The sequence below is a fragment of the Mytilus trossulus genome, chromosome 1 (assembly GCF_036588685.1).
Source record: "Mytilus trossulus isolate FHL-02 chromosome 1, PNRI_Mtr1.1.1.hap1, whole genome shotgun sequence".
Taxonomy (NCBI): domain Eukaryota; kingdom Metazoa; phylum Mollusca; class Bivalvia; order Mytilida; family Mytilidae; genus Mytilus; species Mytilus trossulus.
Window position 1 is genome coordinate 106,914,955 of NC_086373.1, and position 19,920 is coordinate 106,934,874.

The 19,920-nt window shown below is 30.2% G+C and overlaps 1 protein-coding gene across 1 annotated transcript in view; it reads left to right on the forward strand.

Moving 5' to 3' along the window:
• Positions 1 to 17,943, forward strand: part of LOC134705642 (E3 ubiquitin-protein ligase Rnf220-like) — a 33,981-nt gene extending 16,038 nt beyond the window's left edge. The window contains exons 2-14 of the mRNA XM_063564364.1: positions 429 to 555; positions 4,258 to 4,300; positions 6,123 to 6,197; positions 9,107 to 9,149; positions 9,845 to 9,963; positions 10,231 to 10,354; positions 13,139 to 13,232; positions 13,879 to 13,965; positions 14,366 to 14,397; positions 15,051 to 15,114; positions 15,508 to 15,601; positions 16,021 to 16,095; positions 16,729 to 17,943. Coding sequence (XP_063420434.1) covers positions 429 to 555; positions 4,258 to 4,300; positions 6,123 to 6,197; positions 9,107 to 9,149; positions 9,845 to 9,963; positions 10,231 to 10,354; positions 13,139 to 13,232; positions 13,879 to 13,965; positions 14,366 to 14,397; positions 15,051 to 15,114; positions 15,508 to 15,601; positions 16,021 to 16,095; positions 16,729 to 16,800 — 1,049 coding nt within the window. The 3' untranslated portion in view covers positions 16,801 to 17,943. The remainder of the gene's footprint in view (positions 1 to 428; positions 556 to 4,257; positions 4,301 to 6,122; positions 6,198 to 9,106; positions 9,150 to 9,844; positions 9,964 to 10,230; positions 10,355 to 13,138; positions 13,233 to 13,878; positions 13,966 to 14,365; positions 14,398 to 15,050; positions 15,115 to 15,507; positions 15,602 to 16,020; positions 16,096 to 16,728) is intronic.
• Positions 17,944 to 19,920: the final 1,977 nt, after the last annotated feature.

Sequence of the window (19,920 nt, forward strand, 5' to 3'; positions counted from 1 at the left end):
TTGTTATAATAAACATGCTATAGTGTAGCACATTGTAATAACAAACCTATTATAGTGTAGCACATTGTAATAACAAACCTGTTATAGTGTAGCACATTGTAATAACACACCTGCTATAGTGTAGCACATTAGCACATTGTAATAACAAACCTATTATAGTGTAGCACATTGTTATAATAAACATGCTATAGTGTAGCACATTGTAATAACACACCTGCTATAGTGTAGCACATTGTAATAACAAACTGCTATAGTGTATCACTATTACAATAACCAATCTGCTATAGTGTAACACTATTACAATAACCAATCTGCTATTGTGTACAACATTAGAATTTCAAATATTTCACGATAATATAAAAAGTACAAAAGTGTAGGGTGTTGTTATTTTGCACAATTATGATATTTCAATTTGTTATTTTTTCCAGAACAAAGAAAGAAATGTGTTTTAGATGGACAGTCCCCATGTTGTCCCGTTTGTGGTATTACATTAAGGGCAGGAGAAATAGAACACCACTTCACCCTTGAGATGGAGAAACTAGACAGACTAGTCAGGTAAGTGTTTTGGATACACTGTAGAGTGCGCTGATATCTTTTGACCTCTATAGACTATACCTGTCCTGAAGGTCACTAACTCTTGTTTCTGTGCTTTTGTAACAGAGACAGAATTTTTGGAACTTGGCTGAAACAGTACTTTCATTATTTTGTGTATTATTAGAAATGGCTATATCAACAAATTATGAATAACTGAAGGCCTTTAGATACAGAAGATCTGCTGACCTGAGTTCCAGGTTTCATTTTTGGAGGCGAAAACAATGTATAGAACATATGATTGGTAGTTCAGTATGATAAGCAGTATGATTCGTTGCGGAAAACTTTTAAATTTTGATAAAAACTAAAATGTATTTTAACACCATGTAACATGTTTTGTAATGTATACCATAATGAAAATGTAATATCGAAAAATGACTAAATGATAAGAATTATTTAAAATGAAGGAAATCATAACTTGTAGAAGTATAAAGAGAACTCAAAGTGACTGTATAAGGCAAATTAATTTATAATTTCATACCTGACTAGTATGTGAAGCAAATTAGCATTGTTATATGTGCCACCTGGCATTGTTCAGTAATGGGCTCCTGGAAAAATCTCCATGAAAAATATCACTTATACTTTAATGGCCGTAATTTGTATTGTGATATAAAATATTATTAATTTATTCCACCTTATCACATGTGTAGCAGTCATTTCTGTAAATGATTTTAGATTTTCCATAAAATCTTTTGTAGTGACCAAATCAAGTATTTTATATTGTACGATATGAGAGTTAATAGAAGAGGATTATAACAATACAGAGAGACATTAAGTTACTAGATATTGCAACTTCGTTGTCAGTCAAAATGAAAAATATAGTTGCAATGAGTTCTGTTTTTGTGATTTTAATTCGTTAAGGTGCAGACCTGCAGGTGTATATAGTTAAATGATGATTAACTCATTTTACATTCTTAACAAATTTAATCTGATGAAATTCTTCATATTTTCTATATTAGGTTATAATGGTCTTTCTAAATTTTATGTACTTGTTGAAAAATCAGATTTAAACACTGAAATTTCATAAATATATTGTTAACAGGTAGTAGCTACATGTACATTTTATGCATGATTTTGTATGCATTAAACAAAAATGAGCAAATTAGTGCAATACACCTTTTCTAAGATCACCAAAGAAAATCCTAAAATTCCTCAACCATTAATAGCATGCACTTTTCAAATAAATGTAAATCTGAATGTAAAAATTCATAGTGCATTTTAGTTTTGTTTGAATTAAATTCTTAGTGCATTTTTTGTGGGAAAAGTTGCCTGTAACTGATTCCAAATATGAAATATGAAAACGGAAACAAAAATTCTTATTTAATGATTCAGTTTTAGTAATGAAGCAAATGATTGGATATTTATTTGTTGATATTACAACTTATTAAGCAAACAATACAAATAATTCTAACAAATGTACTTCCGATTCTCAATTCGAAAAATACTTAAGCATTTTATTGAGGCAGATGACTGAGTTATACAAATGTTTTATTATCTAATTGAAAGCTAGTTTTAAGGACAATTGTAGATTTGACCATATAGAAAGCTTTGTATAAAGGTGCGAGTGGCAGCAATTATTGTTATATTAGAAATAATTTGCACTTTCAAATATTCAATATAGTACCAAGTAAAACAATCATTAAATACGCTACGACTTTGATCATTCCGTTCATTGGTTGGTTTATACTTCAGTATTATTATTTTTTATTGATTATAACGGTAAAAAAGTTAAAAGGATTGTTCATAGTTGAGTTCAAAGATTTGTGTTGCCATTACACATTATTTATTTAGAATTAGACACAGGAATAAAGAACATCCAAGTGGAAATAACGTAAATCTGTTACATTTTCTTTAAGCAATTATGGTACTTCAATTTTCATTATTTACTAATCAACATGTAACATAAAATATAAACAACAGTGTAACTGCATGCTGCATTAAGTATATAGGCACTACCTCTTTATAACTTCGTTTTCTTTGTTATTATTAGGTTTTGATATAAACATAACAAAAGACCAGAATGTTGCATATCAAACTGAACTAAATAGTGTTTTGATGTTCATAAAAAATAGTGTTAGAATGAAAAATTCCTTACAAAGTTCTTTTATTCTGTGATTTTGTTGAATTTTAAAAAAGATTAGTCAAACAACAGATTTTGTTAATTTGATTTTCAATATAATTATTTTGAAATCAATTCTGATTTGCAAAGCTTCAGTTAATTTTATTTGAAAATACTTATATAACTATACGGTATAAGCGTTAAAAATAATTATATAAATGGAGAAAAAAATACTCTTAATTTGATTAAATCTTGATAGACAATTTTTCTTCTCCTTAGGTAGAAAAATACTAAGAAAATTATCATTATTTTATTTCGGTTCCCAGACGTCCTGTCACAACACTGTGAACAGATGTATAAATAACTTAATTACAATAGTAAACAATAGCCTAACAAGTGAATCCATTCGTCAGATTGGCCAGTCAAGACTTGCTGAAAAACTCATCTTGTTCAATTTAATTAGTAAATTGTATGTATTAGGTTGTCCGTAAAATGACAGAAAATGTCAGCTATTTATAAGTGACCAAACCAATTACACACTAATGAGTACAAATAATTTAGTTATTGTTTGATACTAATTAAATTGTTGGTTGATTAATGGAGAAATGTAAAACCTTTGGCTGTTTAGATTCAATTAACTGGACAGTATGGTTAATGAAGTTCTTCATGACGAATTACTACTCCAAAATAGTCATCTAAAATAGTTCTTCTTAACAAATTACTGCTGCAAAATACTCATTCAAAATAGTTCTACCTGACAAAATACTGTTTCAAAATACTTCTTCCTGACGAATTACCGGTATTGTCACTACAAAATTTTTTGAACACAGATCATAAATTACTTCACAACTGAAAAGCTGTATTTCTTGAAAATCTTTTGCCTGACCTTTTTCTTTCCTAGTGAAAAAAGGACACAACTCTTTTTGGTTTCAGTAAGGAAGAACTTTTTTGTCATGTAAAGAGAACACATGTACAGAACAAAAGTCTATGTTATTAGTTTGCATTCACTTGTTAATTTTTTTTCTTGAAAGCTATCTGAGTAGAATTGTACAAAGTTTTCATCACAAGTTATTAAGATAGATAAAAGGCATAGTCATTTTATCATTTATAGGTTTCGTCTCGCCTGCTTTGGAAGTAAGGCTTATATGTGCCATTGTTGGCGTAGGGATGTTAACACTTGTTAAAGTTTGTGATAAAACATATTTCTGTGGTTTAAGTTTATTTAGGAACTACTTTTCATAGCTTAGATACAAAATTTATTAAGGAACTTCTTTTCATATCTTAAATACAAACTATGACCAACTTTTTTAATATCTTTGATTTGCCACCGTTTCAGTGTTTGATATATTTTTTACAAGGCAGAGAAAAGGGCTTGTAAATTTTAAATTGCTGTACAGAGTTAACAAGGGTCACTGAGAAATAATTTGTGGGAAACTCATCTGACAGACTTAAGCTTATCCTTAAATAGGTAGTAACATGACTTACTTTCTGTGACAGCACTTGAATATTGTGGTGTTGTTTTATGTCTTTTATTGTGAGTTTGCTGTTATTTTTGTCTGTCTCTTTCTTTTTCTTTTTCTCTATATTATTTTCATTTTCAACTTCAGATGTGGCAGAAAATCAAGAGATACCACACCACAAGGAAGAAAGGTATTTAGCATTCTTATATTTTCAAAATATGGTCAAATTATGATTCTTTTATTTATTTTTGTTCAAAAATTATAATGTATCTGTTTATATTTATATTGTTTAACTTATCTGAAATGTGCTAGATTAGTTGGAAAAATATATGAAAAACAGTCTAGCATAAAATTCCAATTCCAGAAATTATCACATAAAGTCTTTAGTAACAAATTCTTTCAAATCTTTCAAATATTTTACAGCATAAATACATCTGTTTGTGGCGTGTGGCCTTTAGTATATTTACTCCAGTTTTATATGTTTTTTACAAGTATTTAATTGACAAATTAGATTCAGACGAGAGTATTGGATATCTTTCAATGACATTTATTTTCCTTAATTTGATCATTTGATTTGAAGTTTGTGAGACTAATAGAATTCAGTTTTCTATTAGTTCTTTACATGACCAACCTTCTATCATTATGATATCCTTGATATGGAGAGAATTATAGAGACTGTCCCGATGTAGTCATTATCTTAGCAGTGTGTTAAACAATTTCCAATTTTTTTTTATAACTTCTTAGTAGGAAAATAATGCTAATTTATTAGTAGACTTGAAATATAGTCAGATAATTAGAATTAAAATCACACCTTTTATGTATAAAATGTATGTAATTACAAATTTATTATCTCCCTTTTCAAAGAAGTACTGAAATGTCGATTGAATTTCATGCAAAATAGAAATATTTTTCTCTCAGAATATTTATAACTGATTATTTCAAAAAGTACTAGGTCAGGAACAAGGTAGCAATTTAATTTGATACACTGATTTTAACCAGATTTTTTCTGAACATTATTTTTGAACAAAGGACAGGTACCACAGGAAAGAAGATCATATTTCAATTTAACTTTATAATTTGACAAATTTTGTTTGATTTTATTCAGAAATTAGATACAAAAAATGTAGAAAAGTATTTATTTGTAATTTAATGATGTCAGTTAGCCTGAAGTTCTTTTCTCACGTCAGATCTCCTTTACACTGTGATGTAACTGTATTACCCATGTTCTTATTGTAACATACAATACTCGTAATAGTATGGAATTAAAACCATATTTAAATAGATAAATGATTTATTTGCTATCAAGACTTTCTACTATTCTGACCAAACAAATAAAGAAATAAAACCACAATAAATTTTAATTTACTTATTTTCTTTTCTGATTGCCCAGATTGTCTTTCTGTAAAAATATTGTAATTGTAAGAATTATCCAGTAACTGCTTTATATTGTTGACATTTTTAAGAGACACATATTTTATTGAAAGGATTTATTTTTAATGGTTAAGCCTTGCCAAAATTAGTTTTAATTTATTGAAAATGTCTTGTCTGACAATTCAAACAAGAAAATTAATATACTAAAGGGCAAATCATCTAAATATACCTTATGTAACAATGCTTTCTATAAATGAACCTATGAAAAAAATAAATGTGTAGAGTGGGTTGCTCATTTTCGCCACATCTTTTCATGTTTTCTACAGTTTCTGTTCAGGTCTAAATGTTTTTGAAGTATACTGATATTTCTATATGAAGATAACTTCAAATGCAAAATATTCTTAAGCTTGAAAACGTATTTGTTTGAATATAATCATCTGAAAAGTTAGATTAAAGAGTGTTAGAAATTTCCTGATTTTTTGTCAATGGGGGACACATATTCGCCGTTTTTACACATCTATTTAAAATCAAATAACCCCCAAAAAAGATCTGTTACCATATTAATTTTCTCTTAAGTCTCAAAAAATTATCACAACTCTTGAAAATATATATATATAAAAAGATTTTTTTTTTCATTGTAGAATTTGTCATCACCACCAGTAAGGCGAGGGAAGGAGTCTCCTGCCACAGAGGTGGTTTCACAATCAAGATTTGAGGTAAAGTTACACTTTACTGACGGCATTTATATAAAACGGATGTTATTCATGGTTTCTTTTCAATACAAATTTTACTCATTCAAAGTTAATGGTGAAAGTCACACTTTTTTGTCATCAGTGCCAAGTAGAAGGGCTATTGATATATAAACAAATAATTTGGAAATGTTGAAAAGTATTTTATTTTAAAAGAAACAATCAAGAATTTAACTTGTAGATATTTAACCACAAAAATTGAAATATTTGGTTGATTCATAAAGATGAAAGGGGTGTTTTAATTAGTTGGGGTTATGGTCAGTTTGTATTACCAATAGTTTAAAAACTATTATTAAATTGTGGAATGGATACTTATCATTTATATGGTAACTAACTTTTAAAAATACACAAACATTACAGAAATTCATAAAAAGTTTATTTCGATATTGAAATATACGACTGCGAGTTTTACATGATGTGAAAATGAAAGGTGCATTGATTGATCAACATATGGGGGTTGCCCCTATGATTTAAATGTTCATTTGACAGAGAGGATTTACACAGATCAAAGTTAGTATTGTGATGCAAGTCGTCTTCCGTACTGAGTAGCTGTGAATAATTCATTTACAGGGAGCCTTTCTCTCGTCTTTTGTTACAACTGTTTTACGATATTTCATTGAAGTCTTTAAAAGTAATTAATAGTTGATCAATCAGTCTTTATGTCGCACTTGGAGTTTGTCAAACAAACTTGCAAATAATTGATTACGAATTTTGTTGAAGTTTCACCAGGATTATAATTTTGTCTGTGTTAGCATTAATTAGTTGCGATTCTTTGTCGATATATTTCTGTGTCTGTAGACTATAATTGATCCGTAATCTAAAGTTAGTCCTTAGAACATTTGTTGACGATTGTTTTGCCGACCTGCCCCTTATTGACAATTTCACTGCTCATTTTACGCAGTAGCATGTTCGTATGAAAAGGAGAGTAGGGCAATGTTAAAATAAATGGTTGTCATTGTAGTGTTAATCTGTCAATAGCTGGAGTAGTCAGACAAATTGTATAAATGAAGTTCAATAAAAACTCGAGCAGATACTAATATTAATACTCTTGTAAAGAAACCACAGAAGAAATCGGTGTGGTTTATCTTTGGCGGGGATTAGATAGGGGGATGAAAGGACTTCCTTCACACTAGATAAATGGGTGTTAAATAATGTTCAATCTTTGTGATTAAAATATAATGAGAAACTAATATAAATGTTTCAATTTTATTCTATGCAAATTTTATCATTTGATATGAGTAAATTACATAAAGTAGTATTCTTTTGATATGAACTAAGTCTTTAATCACTTCAATATTCTGTCAATAAGTAAATATTAAGTTTGTTCATTTTACATTCTACCGATAACAATGACTTATAGTACTGGATTAGAAATTTTTATTTTCATTTAGAATTTAAATATTTTACATTAATATTAGATAAATAGTCATTCCTCTAATTACCTGCCACTAATTTGAGATATTTTAAGGTGTGATAATTTTAGTCAAATTCCGGCAGTAAACACCAAAAAGATATAACATTTCTTCATCAAATTTATTAACTTTGAGACCTATGTAATATTTAGAAAGAGAAAATCTAATTGGTTTTATCCTTTGAACTGAGGTTGGAAGTTTATTGAGAATTTTGTGAAGACAGTTGAAACTTAGTTCCCAGGAACAAGAAAAAGTTAAAATTTTAATGAATTAAAATGGGAGTGAGTTATTGTAAACTTTTTTTTAAAGAAATAATTCTGAAACAGTTAATTTAAAGTTAATACATGTATGAGGTGATCGTTCCTATTTGACAGAAATTTTTCTATGTCACCTCTTCTTTGATATCAATAAATAATAATAAGTTCTGTTTAATGGAAGATTTATATCAGTGTCTGTGTCCAAAACTCTGACAAGGACAAGATCTGTTTTCAATCATTTGTCTTATGCTTAGTCAAAAAGAAAAGATTATTTTATTCATGTCAAATCAGATTTCCTTGGTTTTAAATAAATGTTTTTCTAATACTGTCAAAACCTTGTCAGACAAAACCCACTCTAACTGACCACAGGACAGACAAAAGGCCTGAAACACTGACCTCAACATTTACACTGCACATTTTAATTAACCTTAAAATACAGCTACTATTCAATTAAGCATAGGTCATTATAAAGATACAAATTATAACTGGCAGACAGAACTGATTTGTTTGTCCTCATGCTTCCAAATTTATATTTCATGGGAAGAAACACATTGTATTTAAAATGTGATTAAACTAAATGATATTGTATTATTTCTTTTTCTTTATTCAAGAAAATTAAATATTATTTGAGTTTTTATTAGTAAGATAGGGTATTGAAGAACAATAATATTTAGTACATGTATCTTTTCATAAAGAAGTTGTGAACCAGGCTCTAACAAAACAAAATTATAGCATGGTAGTTAATCATTTTACATATTTGTTCATCCAGATTACAAAAGTGTTGTTAACAAGAAAGATTTGGACAAATTAACATAAGCAGTTTGGATTTGTTTCAAGGAACTATAGAATGTATTTTCACATTCTTATATTTTAATTGAAAAAAAGAAGTTATCAAGACTTAGGATTGTTTTTGTGTTAACAATTTATGTTATATTTATGGATTGTAAGCTAACCTGTTAATTGTATTTGTACATATGTCCCTAAAGGAATATGGTTTCACTTATCACGAGTCAAATTATTAAAAAAAATAATTACTGCATTTTAGTGTAACTGATATGAGCACCTTAACTTGATCCCTAATTGTCATAAACATTGTACATGTCATTGGGTCTTTTGGACCTAATTGCTCGTATAGAATTGGTATTGTCCGAGGTGTTAAAGGCTGTGTAATATAAATCTAACCCTATTGTTGTTAATCTATTTTCAGACGTACCTTAGGATCAAATGTAACCGTCAAGCTCGTCTAACCAGTAAGTTGTCAGTTATTACGTTTCCCTTCCTTCGTGGGTAGTTCCCTGATACTATTGTTCGGAAACTTGGTATGCTGATCAGACAAATTGATAAACTAAGGAGATGCCACAAGTAGTTACCAAATCTTAATCAATTAACAACAGAATGATTTCAGGTTCAAAAGACAACTAATAATTTATTTCATTTAAAGTAGTGTTTGACAAGTTTTTACAGATCTGAGCAGAGATAGCGGAGTTAAATTGAAAAATAAAACAATTAAAATAAGATCATTCTTTTTAGTCCAATGGTGTAAGATAGAACTGGTGACTCAGTTAAGTTTGTATTGGCTCTTCTGATATCATGATAAGTGTTGACAAGCCGTAGAGAACATGGATCATGCGATATACTCGTTTATCACACTTGTAATTATTAAGTCATTAGCGTTGAAAAATAAGTCCTCTTGAATTTAGATATGGAAACTTATAATTAAAATAGATAAAAGATTGTACCAAAGGACAGATCATTTTTGCTGCATTCTTCTTTCTTTCTGTTTTCAATTTAGCTGTCAATGTAAAGAGAAAATGTGTTTTGAAGTTATCATTATTTAATTTAATATTATTTCTTACAACACCATGTTCAATAGCCATTTTATTGTCAATAAATAATTTCAATTGACTTATGATTAATTTATTATTATATTTTTATATTGGTGTAGGTCGTACTAAAAACAAAAAGAGAAGACCAACTGAAGAAAGCTGCTGTCCAATATGTAATGAGAAACTGTCTGGAACTTCGGAGGAATTAAATGGACATGTAGAATTATGTTTGAAAAAGGTAGCAAAATATTTTGATAGGTATTGTTGATAATTTTGTAAAGGAATTGGAATTTAGTTGTTATTTTGTTTATTAGAAGTTAAGGAATAAAATATTCAGTAACTTTTATAAATCTTATTTTGAACACTGGATAGTTTTAGGTTGAAAATTCAGAACACGTCAGATTAAATATTATTGAAAACATTATCATGTATCAAAATTCATTAAACATCTGGTATTATGTAATATCAAAATAGATGATTATTAGATATATTGTTATTTTTGCAGCAGAGAGGCGAGTTGGAGGATGAGAACATTGACGTTGAAGGTGATGATGAACAGTATGAAGAGTACACATGGGCAGGGCAGACTCGAATCAGAGCTACTACCATGTTGGAAGGAGGATTTGCAAGTAAGTCTTTGAGAGATAGACAAGAAAGCTATAAAAGAATCAGTCAGGCTGAAAGACATGGTTGAAATCTTTTCAAGACTTGGTGAGCTACAGATGTATTATGGCTATCATTGTAAGGGGAAGAGTGGGTGGGGACATACATGATCTGAGAAATGGGACAATCAAATAAATTAAGAATCCCAACATGCCAGAAGGAAGATTTGAAGCACACCAAACATATCTGTAGTCGGCATACAAAAACCTGTTTGCTTCAGGTACTTTTGGAGTTTGCAAAAACAAAATGGACTTTATAGATTAATGCCCAGTTTTAAGTCAAATTTGTACACTGTCAACTAAAAAATATACATTTTAAAACATTCTAGTAATACTTACATCCATCAATATGCAGGGAAAAATTTATTTAAAAATATTGAGAGAGAGAAAAAATCAGAATAAATCAGAGCAAACCTGTATTTTAAAAGTAATTTTGATTTCATGGATGATTTATTAACTTCTAATTTATTTTACCAGTGGTTCATTAACTAAACATTTGCATAAAATTTGATGCAGCTTTCTCCAGTTGATTTTTATTGAATACCAATATATGTTGTTAAACATGAGACCTTGATTGTCTGATTCTGAAGTTAATAGTATGTAGGTAATTAGCTGGACCAGTTTGCCGTAGTTTTACTCTGACATATTAGTAATCTAAGTGTATTTGCAGTTATTACAAAAACTTCATTCATCAAACAATGTCAGCCCAATACACATCATATCTACATAACAAATGATCATTTAATGTTCAACTTCCGTTGGTTCGATGAAAACAGGGATTATGAAATAACTGTATATGATTATTAGAAACCATGTGTCAATTATAAGTTCACTTTTCTTTATCAAAATAATTGTGTGAGTGTCAGTATTTAATGATGTTGGTCAGAAATGTTGTTGTATGATTAATGGGGAAAAAGTTAATCAAACTCTGCTGTATTACAGCGTTTCCAACGTAGGTTCATGTTAGCAAAAGATTAATATTTTGTAGTTGATACAATGTACAAAAATCTGTATTTAATATTGCAGAGAAAACTAATAACTGCCTAGGCTTAATGATTAACAAAATGAAAATGTGATTGGCTTCCATAAGGAAAGGTAGTCAAATATTTCAAGCATTTGACAAAATATATATTCCTGCCGCTATAAAATGTTATTGTCTCGATTGAATTGATAGTGAATTAGTGAATATAGGTACAATACACCTTATTGCTATGTGTTTGCCATTACTGTACATCACAAAGGTTCTTTGTAAAATTTTGACATCATAACACAAAATGTCTGACGCCAAAATTGAAAATGATTGTTGTTTGTCTAAAGTTCAAGCAGCACAGATTTTCAAATAGCAAGCAGGTGTACACAATAACCAGCTTAAGGGGTGCATCATTTGTCTGGCTATAAATGATAATAATTTTTTTTTTCTGAAACCATTTTCCATATTGGAATTAAATATAGCTAAATTTATCTTCAAAGTGCATAGTTTGAAACTGAAACCAAAAGTGAACCACTGTTACTAAAAACAAAAACAAAGGACAGAGGTAAAGTGACAAAGGTTTTCAATATTAAAACCCTGTTGAGCTCATACAATGCAAATGATATATAAGAAGTCTCTTTTCTTTAAGGTGGTATGGGTGTCTTTCACCATCTTGGATTGTAAAAAAACAGAGAATCTAAGGTCCAGATTTTCAATCAAGTGTAGCGGGGTTGCTTCCCCTTAGTACAGGTAGAACATATATAGCCAGTTTTAATCAACTGAGCTAGGGAATCGATTCTTTGGCTCAGTGGGTTAAAGCACTGACTGTCACCCAGACGACCGGGGTTCGAATCCCGGTGGTGACGATATGAATTTGTAGAGTAGATACGTGCTCTCCGGTTACATTTGGCGCCCAACTAAAAAATCCACGATGGTTATCTGGAGTATAGCCAGGGTTTGTGTTGTTTAGAGTCATATATGAAGATATGATGACTCTTGTGGTGGGGGAATAGTGTAGCGGGGGTTGCTTCCCCTTAGTACAGGTAGAACATATATAGCCAGTTTTAATCAACTGAGCTAGGGAATCGATTCTTTGGCTCAGTGGGTTAAAGCACTGACTGTCACCCAGACGACCGGGGTTCGAATCCCGGTGGTGACGATATGAATTTGTAGAGTAGATACATGCTCTCCGGTTACACAAGTTAGCAAAATTTGATGCAGGAATGCAGATAACTAATGTCAATTTGCACAAATTTATAGGATTATAACTTATAAATATTAATATTTGTACAAGTGTTGATTAGTTTTGCCTGAATTTTAATATTTTTGAATGGGCATTTTTAAGGGGAGGTAACTCTGAAATATTGAAGGAATCTACCTAAAATTTTCTTATTTCGTATTTTAGCCATAAAAAATGCATAGTGACCCTATCTTTTCTTTTTATATTCTCAATCTCCTCATATTTTATTTTACAATTCTATCATTTATTTTAGCTTCTAATCATATAACATGTATAATGGTGATTTTTCCTGTATAATCCATACAAAATGTGTTATTTTGTCACGCCTGAACCTGAGAAAATGCAGGGTGACCTATCAATTTTATGATATTTTTTAACATATATCAATGGATACTACGTTTTGGCAAAGTATGAACAAATTCTATCATTTTTAATTTAGACTCCCATACCACCTTATTGTTTACCAACCCAAATCATCATCAAACATGGCTGTCATCATTACTTAGTACTATTGATCAGTCTGTTATGTTTTGTTTTATAGGATCAGGATTTCAGACCATGTGTAAGAGAACATCTGATGAAGAAGTGGATTTAAATGTTGATGGAGATGATTCAGAAATGTATGGACGACCACAGTATCCTTAACTGAATGTTATACTTGTATTGGGTAGATAGTTTACAGTTTCTACCCAGGATAATCACAAATTGTAATCCTAGAAATGCTGCAATCAAATATAACAGTTAGACACAAACTGCACAAATTCATTATTTTTTAGTTTAAATAAAGATAAATTTTAATTCTTATTTCCCATTCATTAACCAGTTCTTTAAAACAAAAGAAGATCCTAGGATTTAGTTGTGATTCAGTCTATATAACAGATGAATAGACAGATGAAATTATTTCCTAGCTGTATAGTAAGTAGTGGCAAAATTAGAGCATATTTTAATTTATAAATGTGCCATTTTATAGCCGACTATACGGTACGGTTATTTTTCTCATCATTGAAGGCTGTATGGTTACCTATAATTGCTTACATCCACTTAATTTGTACTTTGGTTGTTAGTTGTCTCATTGGCAATCATACCACATCCCTTACTTTATGTTAACAGTAAACAACATTTAAGACTAAAAGAAAGCACATCATCAACAGAAAACACTTTGTATATTTTGCAAAGTGATTAAAAAAAAGTCATCCATATCGATAGTATAAAAGAACTAACTGAATTAAAAGAGTTTTTTTTCCTGCTAAAATCAAACAAAGTTTCCTTAACAGTAACAAGATATAATGAAGCTGATATTATTCCTTGTTCGTCAGAGGAACCTAATGAGGAGAGGGAAAGGGAGGCACTACGTGGGGCTGTATTAGGGTAGGTACCTTATCATGTAAACAAAAATGTCATTGATTTCTGCTATTACTTGAGATGAACTTGAGAGAATTGGAGGCAATATGTGGAACTTGTTGATATCAGTTTTTCAGAAGTCAATAAAACTGCATATTCACCTTATTAAAAGACAGTAATTATATATTGTTCCAACCATTTTTCTTCCACGGTCATTCTCCTTTCCCTGATCCTGTACTATAATGAGCTTGGTGCTAACCTTTACACTTACATCATAATCCTTTAGTGGGCAAATGGTCAGTTACAGTAAAGATCAATTGAATCATTAAGATTTACAAATATACAGTTTAATCTACTGGTTGTCAAATTATATTTTCTTCAGAATTTTTATGAATCAGATTTGATTTAACTTTTGTTTATTTTACAGAGCATCCTCCAGTTCATCAATACAACCCAAAGGTTAGTTACTTTCTGAAGATAATCATTAGAAGTTACAATTTTCTGTTAATGCATTGAAGATTTGATTTTTTTATAACTTGAATTCAATCAAATATAATACCTAATATTATAAAAAAAAGAAAGAAAAAAAGATGTGGTATGATTGCCAATGAGACAACTCTCCACCAGAGACCAACTGACACAGAAATTAACAACTATAGGTCACTGTATGTCCTTCAACAATGAGCATATCCCATACTACATAGTCAGCTATTAAAGGTGTGGAAATGACAAATGTAAAACGACAAAAACTAACAAAATAATTTATGTACAAAAAATGAAAGAAAACAAAATATGTAACACATAAACAAACAACAACCACTGAATTACAGGCTCCTGATTTTGGACAGGCACGTACATACAGAATGTGGCGGGGTTAAACATGTTACCAGGATCCCAACCCTCCCCAAACCTGGGACAATGTAGTAACAGTACAACATAAGAATGAACTATCAAAATCATTTGAAACTCATCAGATAGATACAAATAGAAATACTACACAAAGTGTACATGGATAAATAGATTGGATTACTTGATTAAATATGAAATTCTGAGATCATGATATTGTTCGAAAGTTATAATGTCTAAAATTTGACCACATATATTTTTTCCAGCAAGTACCAGTGAAGAAGTAATGGATGTAAATGGAGCCGATAAGTCTCCTTCTCATGATACACAGTAAGTTGGCTTGTAATCGCTGAAACTTGGGGGGGTTCAGTTTAATGTCTTATTTGATCAAGCTTGTTAGATTCAAAATTTTTAGATTTCAATTTAAATTTCAAATGTATTGAATACCATCTGAAAGATGAGCTCTTTTACAGTATCATGCCTTAGCAAACAGTATTTTAAATCCTTCCAATTGTTACCAGGTTTTGTTTAGCCAAAATATTTCTCTATACCCATGTTGTCTGAAAGATGAGAAACTGAAGGATTTGTACAAGGGGACATAACTCCTTCATTATATCATTATTGTTAAGTTAATAATTGAAATTATTGTATTGATTACTATTTTGATATCAATGAATATTTAGATAATGTGCTATTTTAAACAACTTATGATTTTATTTCCAGATTAGAATCAAGCTCCAGTAATGTTATAGAAGCATTAAAAACAAAACTAAAAGATAGAGATGCAGACCAAAAAACAAAATGTCTGATTTGCATGGTGAGTGTTAATAACTTTTAATGTACAGAACAGAATTCTCTTTGCTAAATGTACTTATACTGAATCAGAACAGTTTGAATCAAAAAAAAAATCAACGACGAAATATTGACAAATGTCAATAAAATACTCACAAAAATATAGAGGAGACTTTTGAAAATGAATAACTTGGCATTGTAAAAACTGAAAATAAAGACGAGATGAAAATGAATATTCTACAAAGTAAAATACAGGATATTTGAGCATACAAATGTGTTCAAAAGTGAATTAGTGTTGCAAAGCTGCAGAAAAAAATAAGCAAGCATATCAACAGATAAAATTAAATGATCTATCGGATCCAGAATATCAAATAGTTGTCCCCTCATAGTGATGCTAATAATAGAATCGGATAGTATTTGTGATTTGTAAGAATTTTGTTTCAGGAAGCCTACAATAAACCTGTGACATCTATACAATGCTGGCATGTTCACTGTGAAGACTGCTGGTTAAAAACATTGGTAAGTTGTAAGGTTTTGTCACTGGCTAATGTTAGAGGGGAAAATGTTTTTAAGTAGGGAATTAGGTTTTTTTATTTGAAAAAAATAGTCTATAAACATATTTATTTATAGTGGCTTGGGAAACAAGTTTTGCAACTTATATTAATCCCTTTCCACTTTGCGGGTGTGAATGCTGCCTTTTAGAGGCATTAGCCTGCTCTTTTTCAAAATCTACACGGGTGTCTTTTATGTGCAAGAGATATGGTGCTCTCTTAACACAGGTCAGCCCTTCCAATGGACTATCATCATTTTCTCAAGACCATACTCGCAAATGGTGTCGTAACGGGAATCAAACCAGGAACCTTTGTATTAGTAGTCCGATGCACTAACCACTATACCACGGCTCTGGATTAAGAAAAATTAAGAGTAATAAAGAAGTGAAACGGAGGCTGGAGGTTGTTGATATAAAAAGAAGATGTGGTATGATTGCCAATGAGACAACTCTTCACAAGACCCTTAATGACATAGAAATTAACAGCTATTGGTCACTGAACAGTCTTCAACAATGAGTTAAGCCCATAATGTATAGTCAGCTATAATGGGAAACATTATTTATTGAAATGAAAAGTAATTTTTTATTTTTATATTTTCCAGGGAGCTAAGAAGTTGTGCCCCCAGTGTAATATGATAACCTCTCCTGGAGATCTGAGAAGAATATATTTATAGATTTATGTTGTGACTGACAAATAAGATTTGTGTTGGATATTTCTTAAGTCGATTGACCAGATTAACAATAACTGTGTTGTACAACTGTATTTCAACCAAATAATTGGGCGTGATAATACATAAATTTCAATCAATTCAATTAAAAAAATACAAAAGGAGTAAATTTATGTACTAGGTAGTTCATGTGTATCTTCTTCAAACAGTGATGTGACGTATTGTTTCGCTGATAACAAAAATAATCTAATTGCACAATCTATTGGCGGTTAATTTCACACATGAAAAAAATTACACTCATTATATTTTTGCTTCTGTAAAAATGTCATCCTTCTCGCTACCATTAACTGTTGATTCTGATATTTTGGGTGTCTGCCGAAGTATGAATGATACATATTGTTTCTGTCATTTTGTTATTTGATCATCAGAGTTCAGTAATTTTCTGTATGGTTGTGTATGTTGTTATAGCTGATTTGTGTTTTCTGTGTTATATTGATATTGACTTGAAAGTTATAGGTTCTAGAGCTTTTGAAATTGCTTACATTCAATGATATTAAAATTTCTTAGTAATTAGCTTCTTTTGGAAGTAACTACTTTTATCTGTCTCTAAAGAGTGCAAAACAAAAATAATGTTAAAGGAAGACATTTTTGACAGGTTGTTTTTTGTTCTTTTAAATATTACACATTGTAAACACTGGTGACAAAGGATTTAAAATAAAATTCATTTTCAAATATTTCTGGCTCTTATTTAAAAGAGTTTTGTATGAAATTCAGACAATTGCATTTGTATAACTATAAGTAGAACCTAGTGGGATTTTTTTTATTTTAAGGTAATTTGCTTTTTATATTGCAAAAACAACGGATTTACAAAACAAAAGAAATTTTGAAGTGAGTTGTATATATTCCTTACAACTTTTCAAAAATTGGGGAATTTTATAAAATCTTTTGACATCTCATGGCTAGATATTAAAAAATAAAAGATTTCAAAATGTAGATTTGAGAGTTTTTATACAATTGTTAATGATATAGTGCTACAAGACACCAGTGTATTATATTCTAACACTAGTCTGATTATTGTTGTGTACTAAACTATTGTTTTATACTAATATATGAGAAGATTATCTAGAAATAAAATCATGTTATATTTAATTTGTTTCTTTGTCTTCTTTAGTGTTTGTATTGATTTCATAATTACGTCCCAACTCATGAAGAGTGCTAGAATCATTTACAAGCATTTTCAACTACTATTTGATGATAGAAAAAGGTTTTTCAATTTTTCTCCATGAAGATACTGCAAAGGAGCACACACAATTTGGAGTTTCTTTAAACATTTTCTAACAGTTACAAAAAGTTTATTTACTTGAAATTTAGTGATTAGAAGGGGTGAGGACTATGTAACAGTGCAAACTATACAAGCCTGATTACAGTAGTTAAATTAAAATTGTCAAGAGTACACCACTTATCTTTGTTGCATTATCTCTTGGAATACTTTCTTCATAGATATAAGATGTGGTATGAGTGACAAAGAGACAACTCTCCATTCAAGTGTCAATGTTTCAGCAAATTTTTTTATACGACCGCAAAAATTAATTTTTTTTGGTCTTATATTGGTATGACATTGGCGTCGTCGTCGTCTGAAGACATTTGTTTTTTGGCACTATAACTTTAGTATAAGCTAATAGAAATCTATGAAATTCAAACACAAGGTTTATGACCATGAAAGGAAGGTTGGGATTGATTTTGGGAGTTTTGGTCCCAACAGTTTAGGAATTAGAGGCCAAAAAGGGCCCAAAATAAGCATTTTTCTTGATTTTCGCACAATAACTTTAGTAGAAGTAAACCGAAACCTATGAAATTTTAACATAAGGTTTATGACCATAAAAGGAAGGTTGTGATTGATGGTGGGAGTTTTGGTCCCAACAGTTTAGGAATTAGGGGCCAAAATTAAACTTTGTTTGATTTCATCAAAAAATGAATTATTGGGGTTCTTGATATGCCACATCTAACTGTGTATTAAGATTCTTAAGTTTTGTTCCTGTTTTCAAATTGGTCTACTTTAAGGTCCAAAGGGTTCAAAATTAAACTTAGTTTGATTTTAACAAAAATTGAATATTTCTGGTTCTTTGATATGCTGAATCTCAACAAGTACTTAGATTTTGAATTATGGGCCCAGTTTTCAAGTTGATCCAAATCAGGGTCCAAAAATAACTTTGTTTGATTTCAACAAAAATTCAATATAAGGGTTCTTCAATATGCTGAATCTAACCATGTATTTAGATTTTAATATTTTGGCCTGGTTTTCAAATTGGTCCACATTGAGGTCCAAAGGGTCTAAAATTGAACATTATTTGATTTCATCAAAAAATAAATTCTTGGGGTTCTATGATATGCTGAATCTAACCATGTATTTAGATTTTGGATATTAGACCATAATAGGTAAATGTCCAATTTAAAAAAATTTAATTTACAAGTTTAAGTTCTTAGACCACATTCATTCTGTGTCAGAAACCCATGTTGTGTCAACTATTTAATCACAATCCAAATTCAGAGCTGTATCAAGCTTAAATGTTGTGTCCATACTTGCCCCAACTGTTCGGGGTTCAACCTCTGTGTTTGTATAAAGCTGTGCCCTGCGGAGCATCTGGTTATGTAATAAAAGGAATGCAGTAAATTATGATTGGACAGCCTAAAATATTGAAATACTTATAGTAAAGAAGGGGAAGAACATATTAATTTGTTCTTCACCTTTGGTATCATCTCTATTGCCACAGTGAATTAGCCTTTTAGATCATCTTGTTCATAGAGCTATTAGACATGTATTTTCTGTAACTTTTACAGGTTCTCTTATTCACAGAACTAGGTGTCAAATGCTTGCTTCATGTGGTAGGTGATAAGCCATGGCCATGGGTATCAGCCACACTCCTTGGAGCCTCTATTTATGCTTGCTTCAAATGGTAATAAGCCCTGGGTATTAACCAGATTCCTTTGGGCCTCTATTTTATATGTTTACAAAATAAGATATTGTCATTATTCATCTACCACTCATGGCATTCTTGTTGTATGAATGAGGTTATTTTTGTATATGATATTTATATACTCTACACAAGGATGTGAATTAGCCTAATA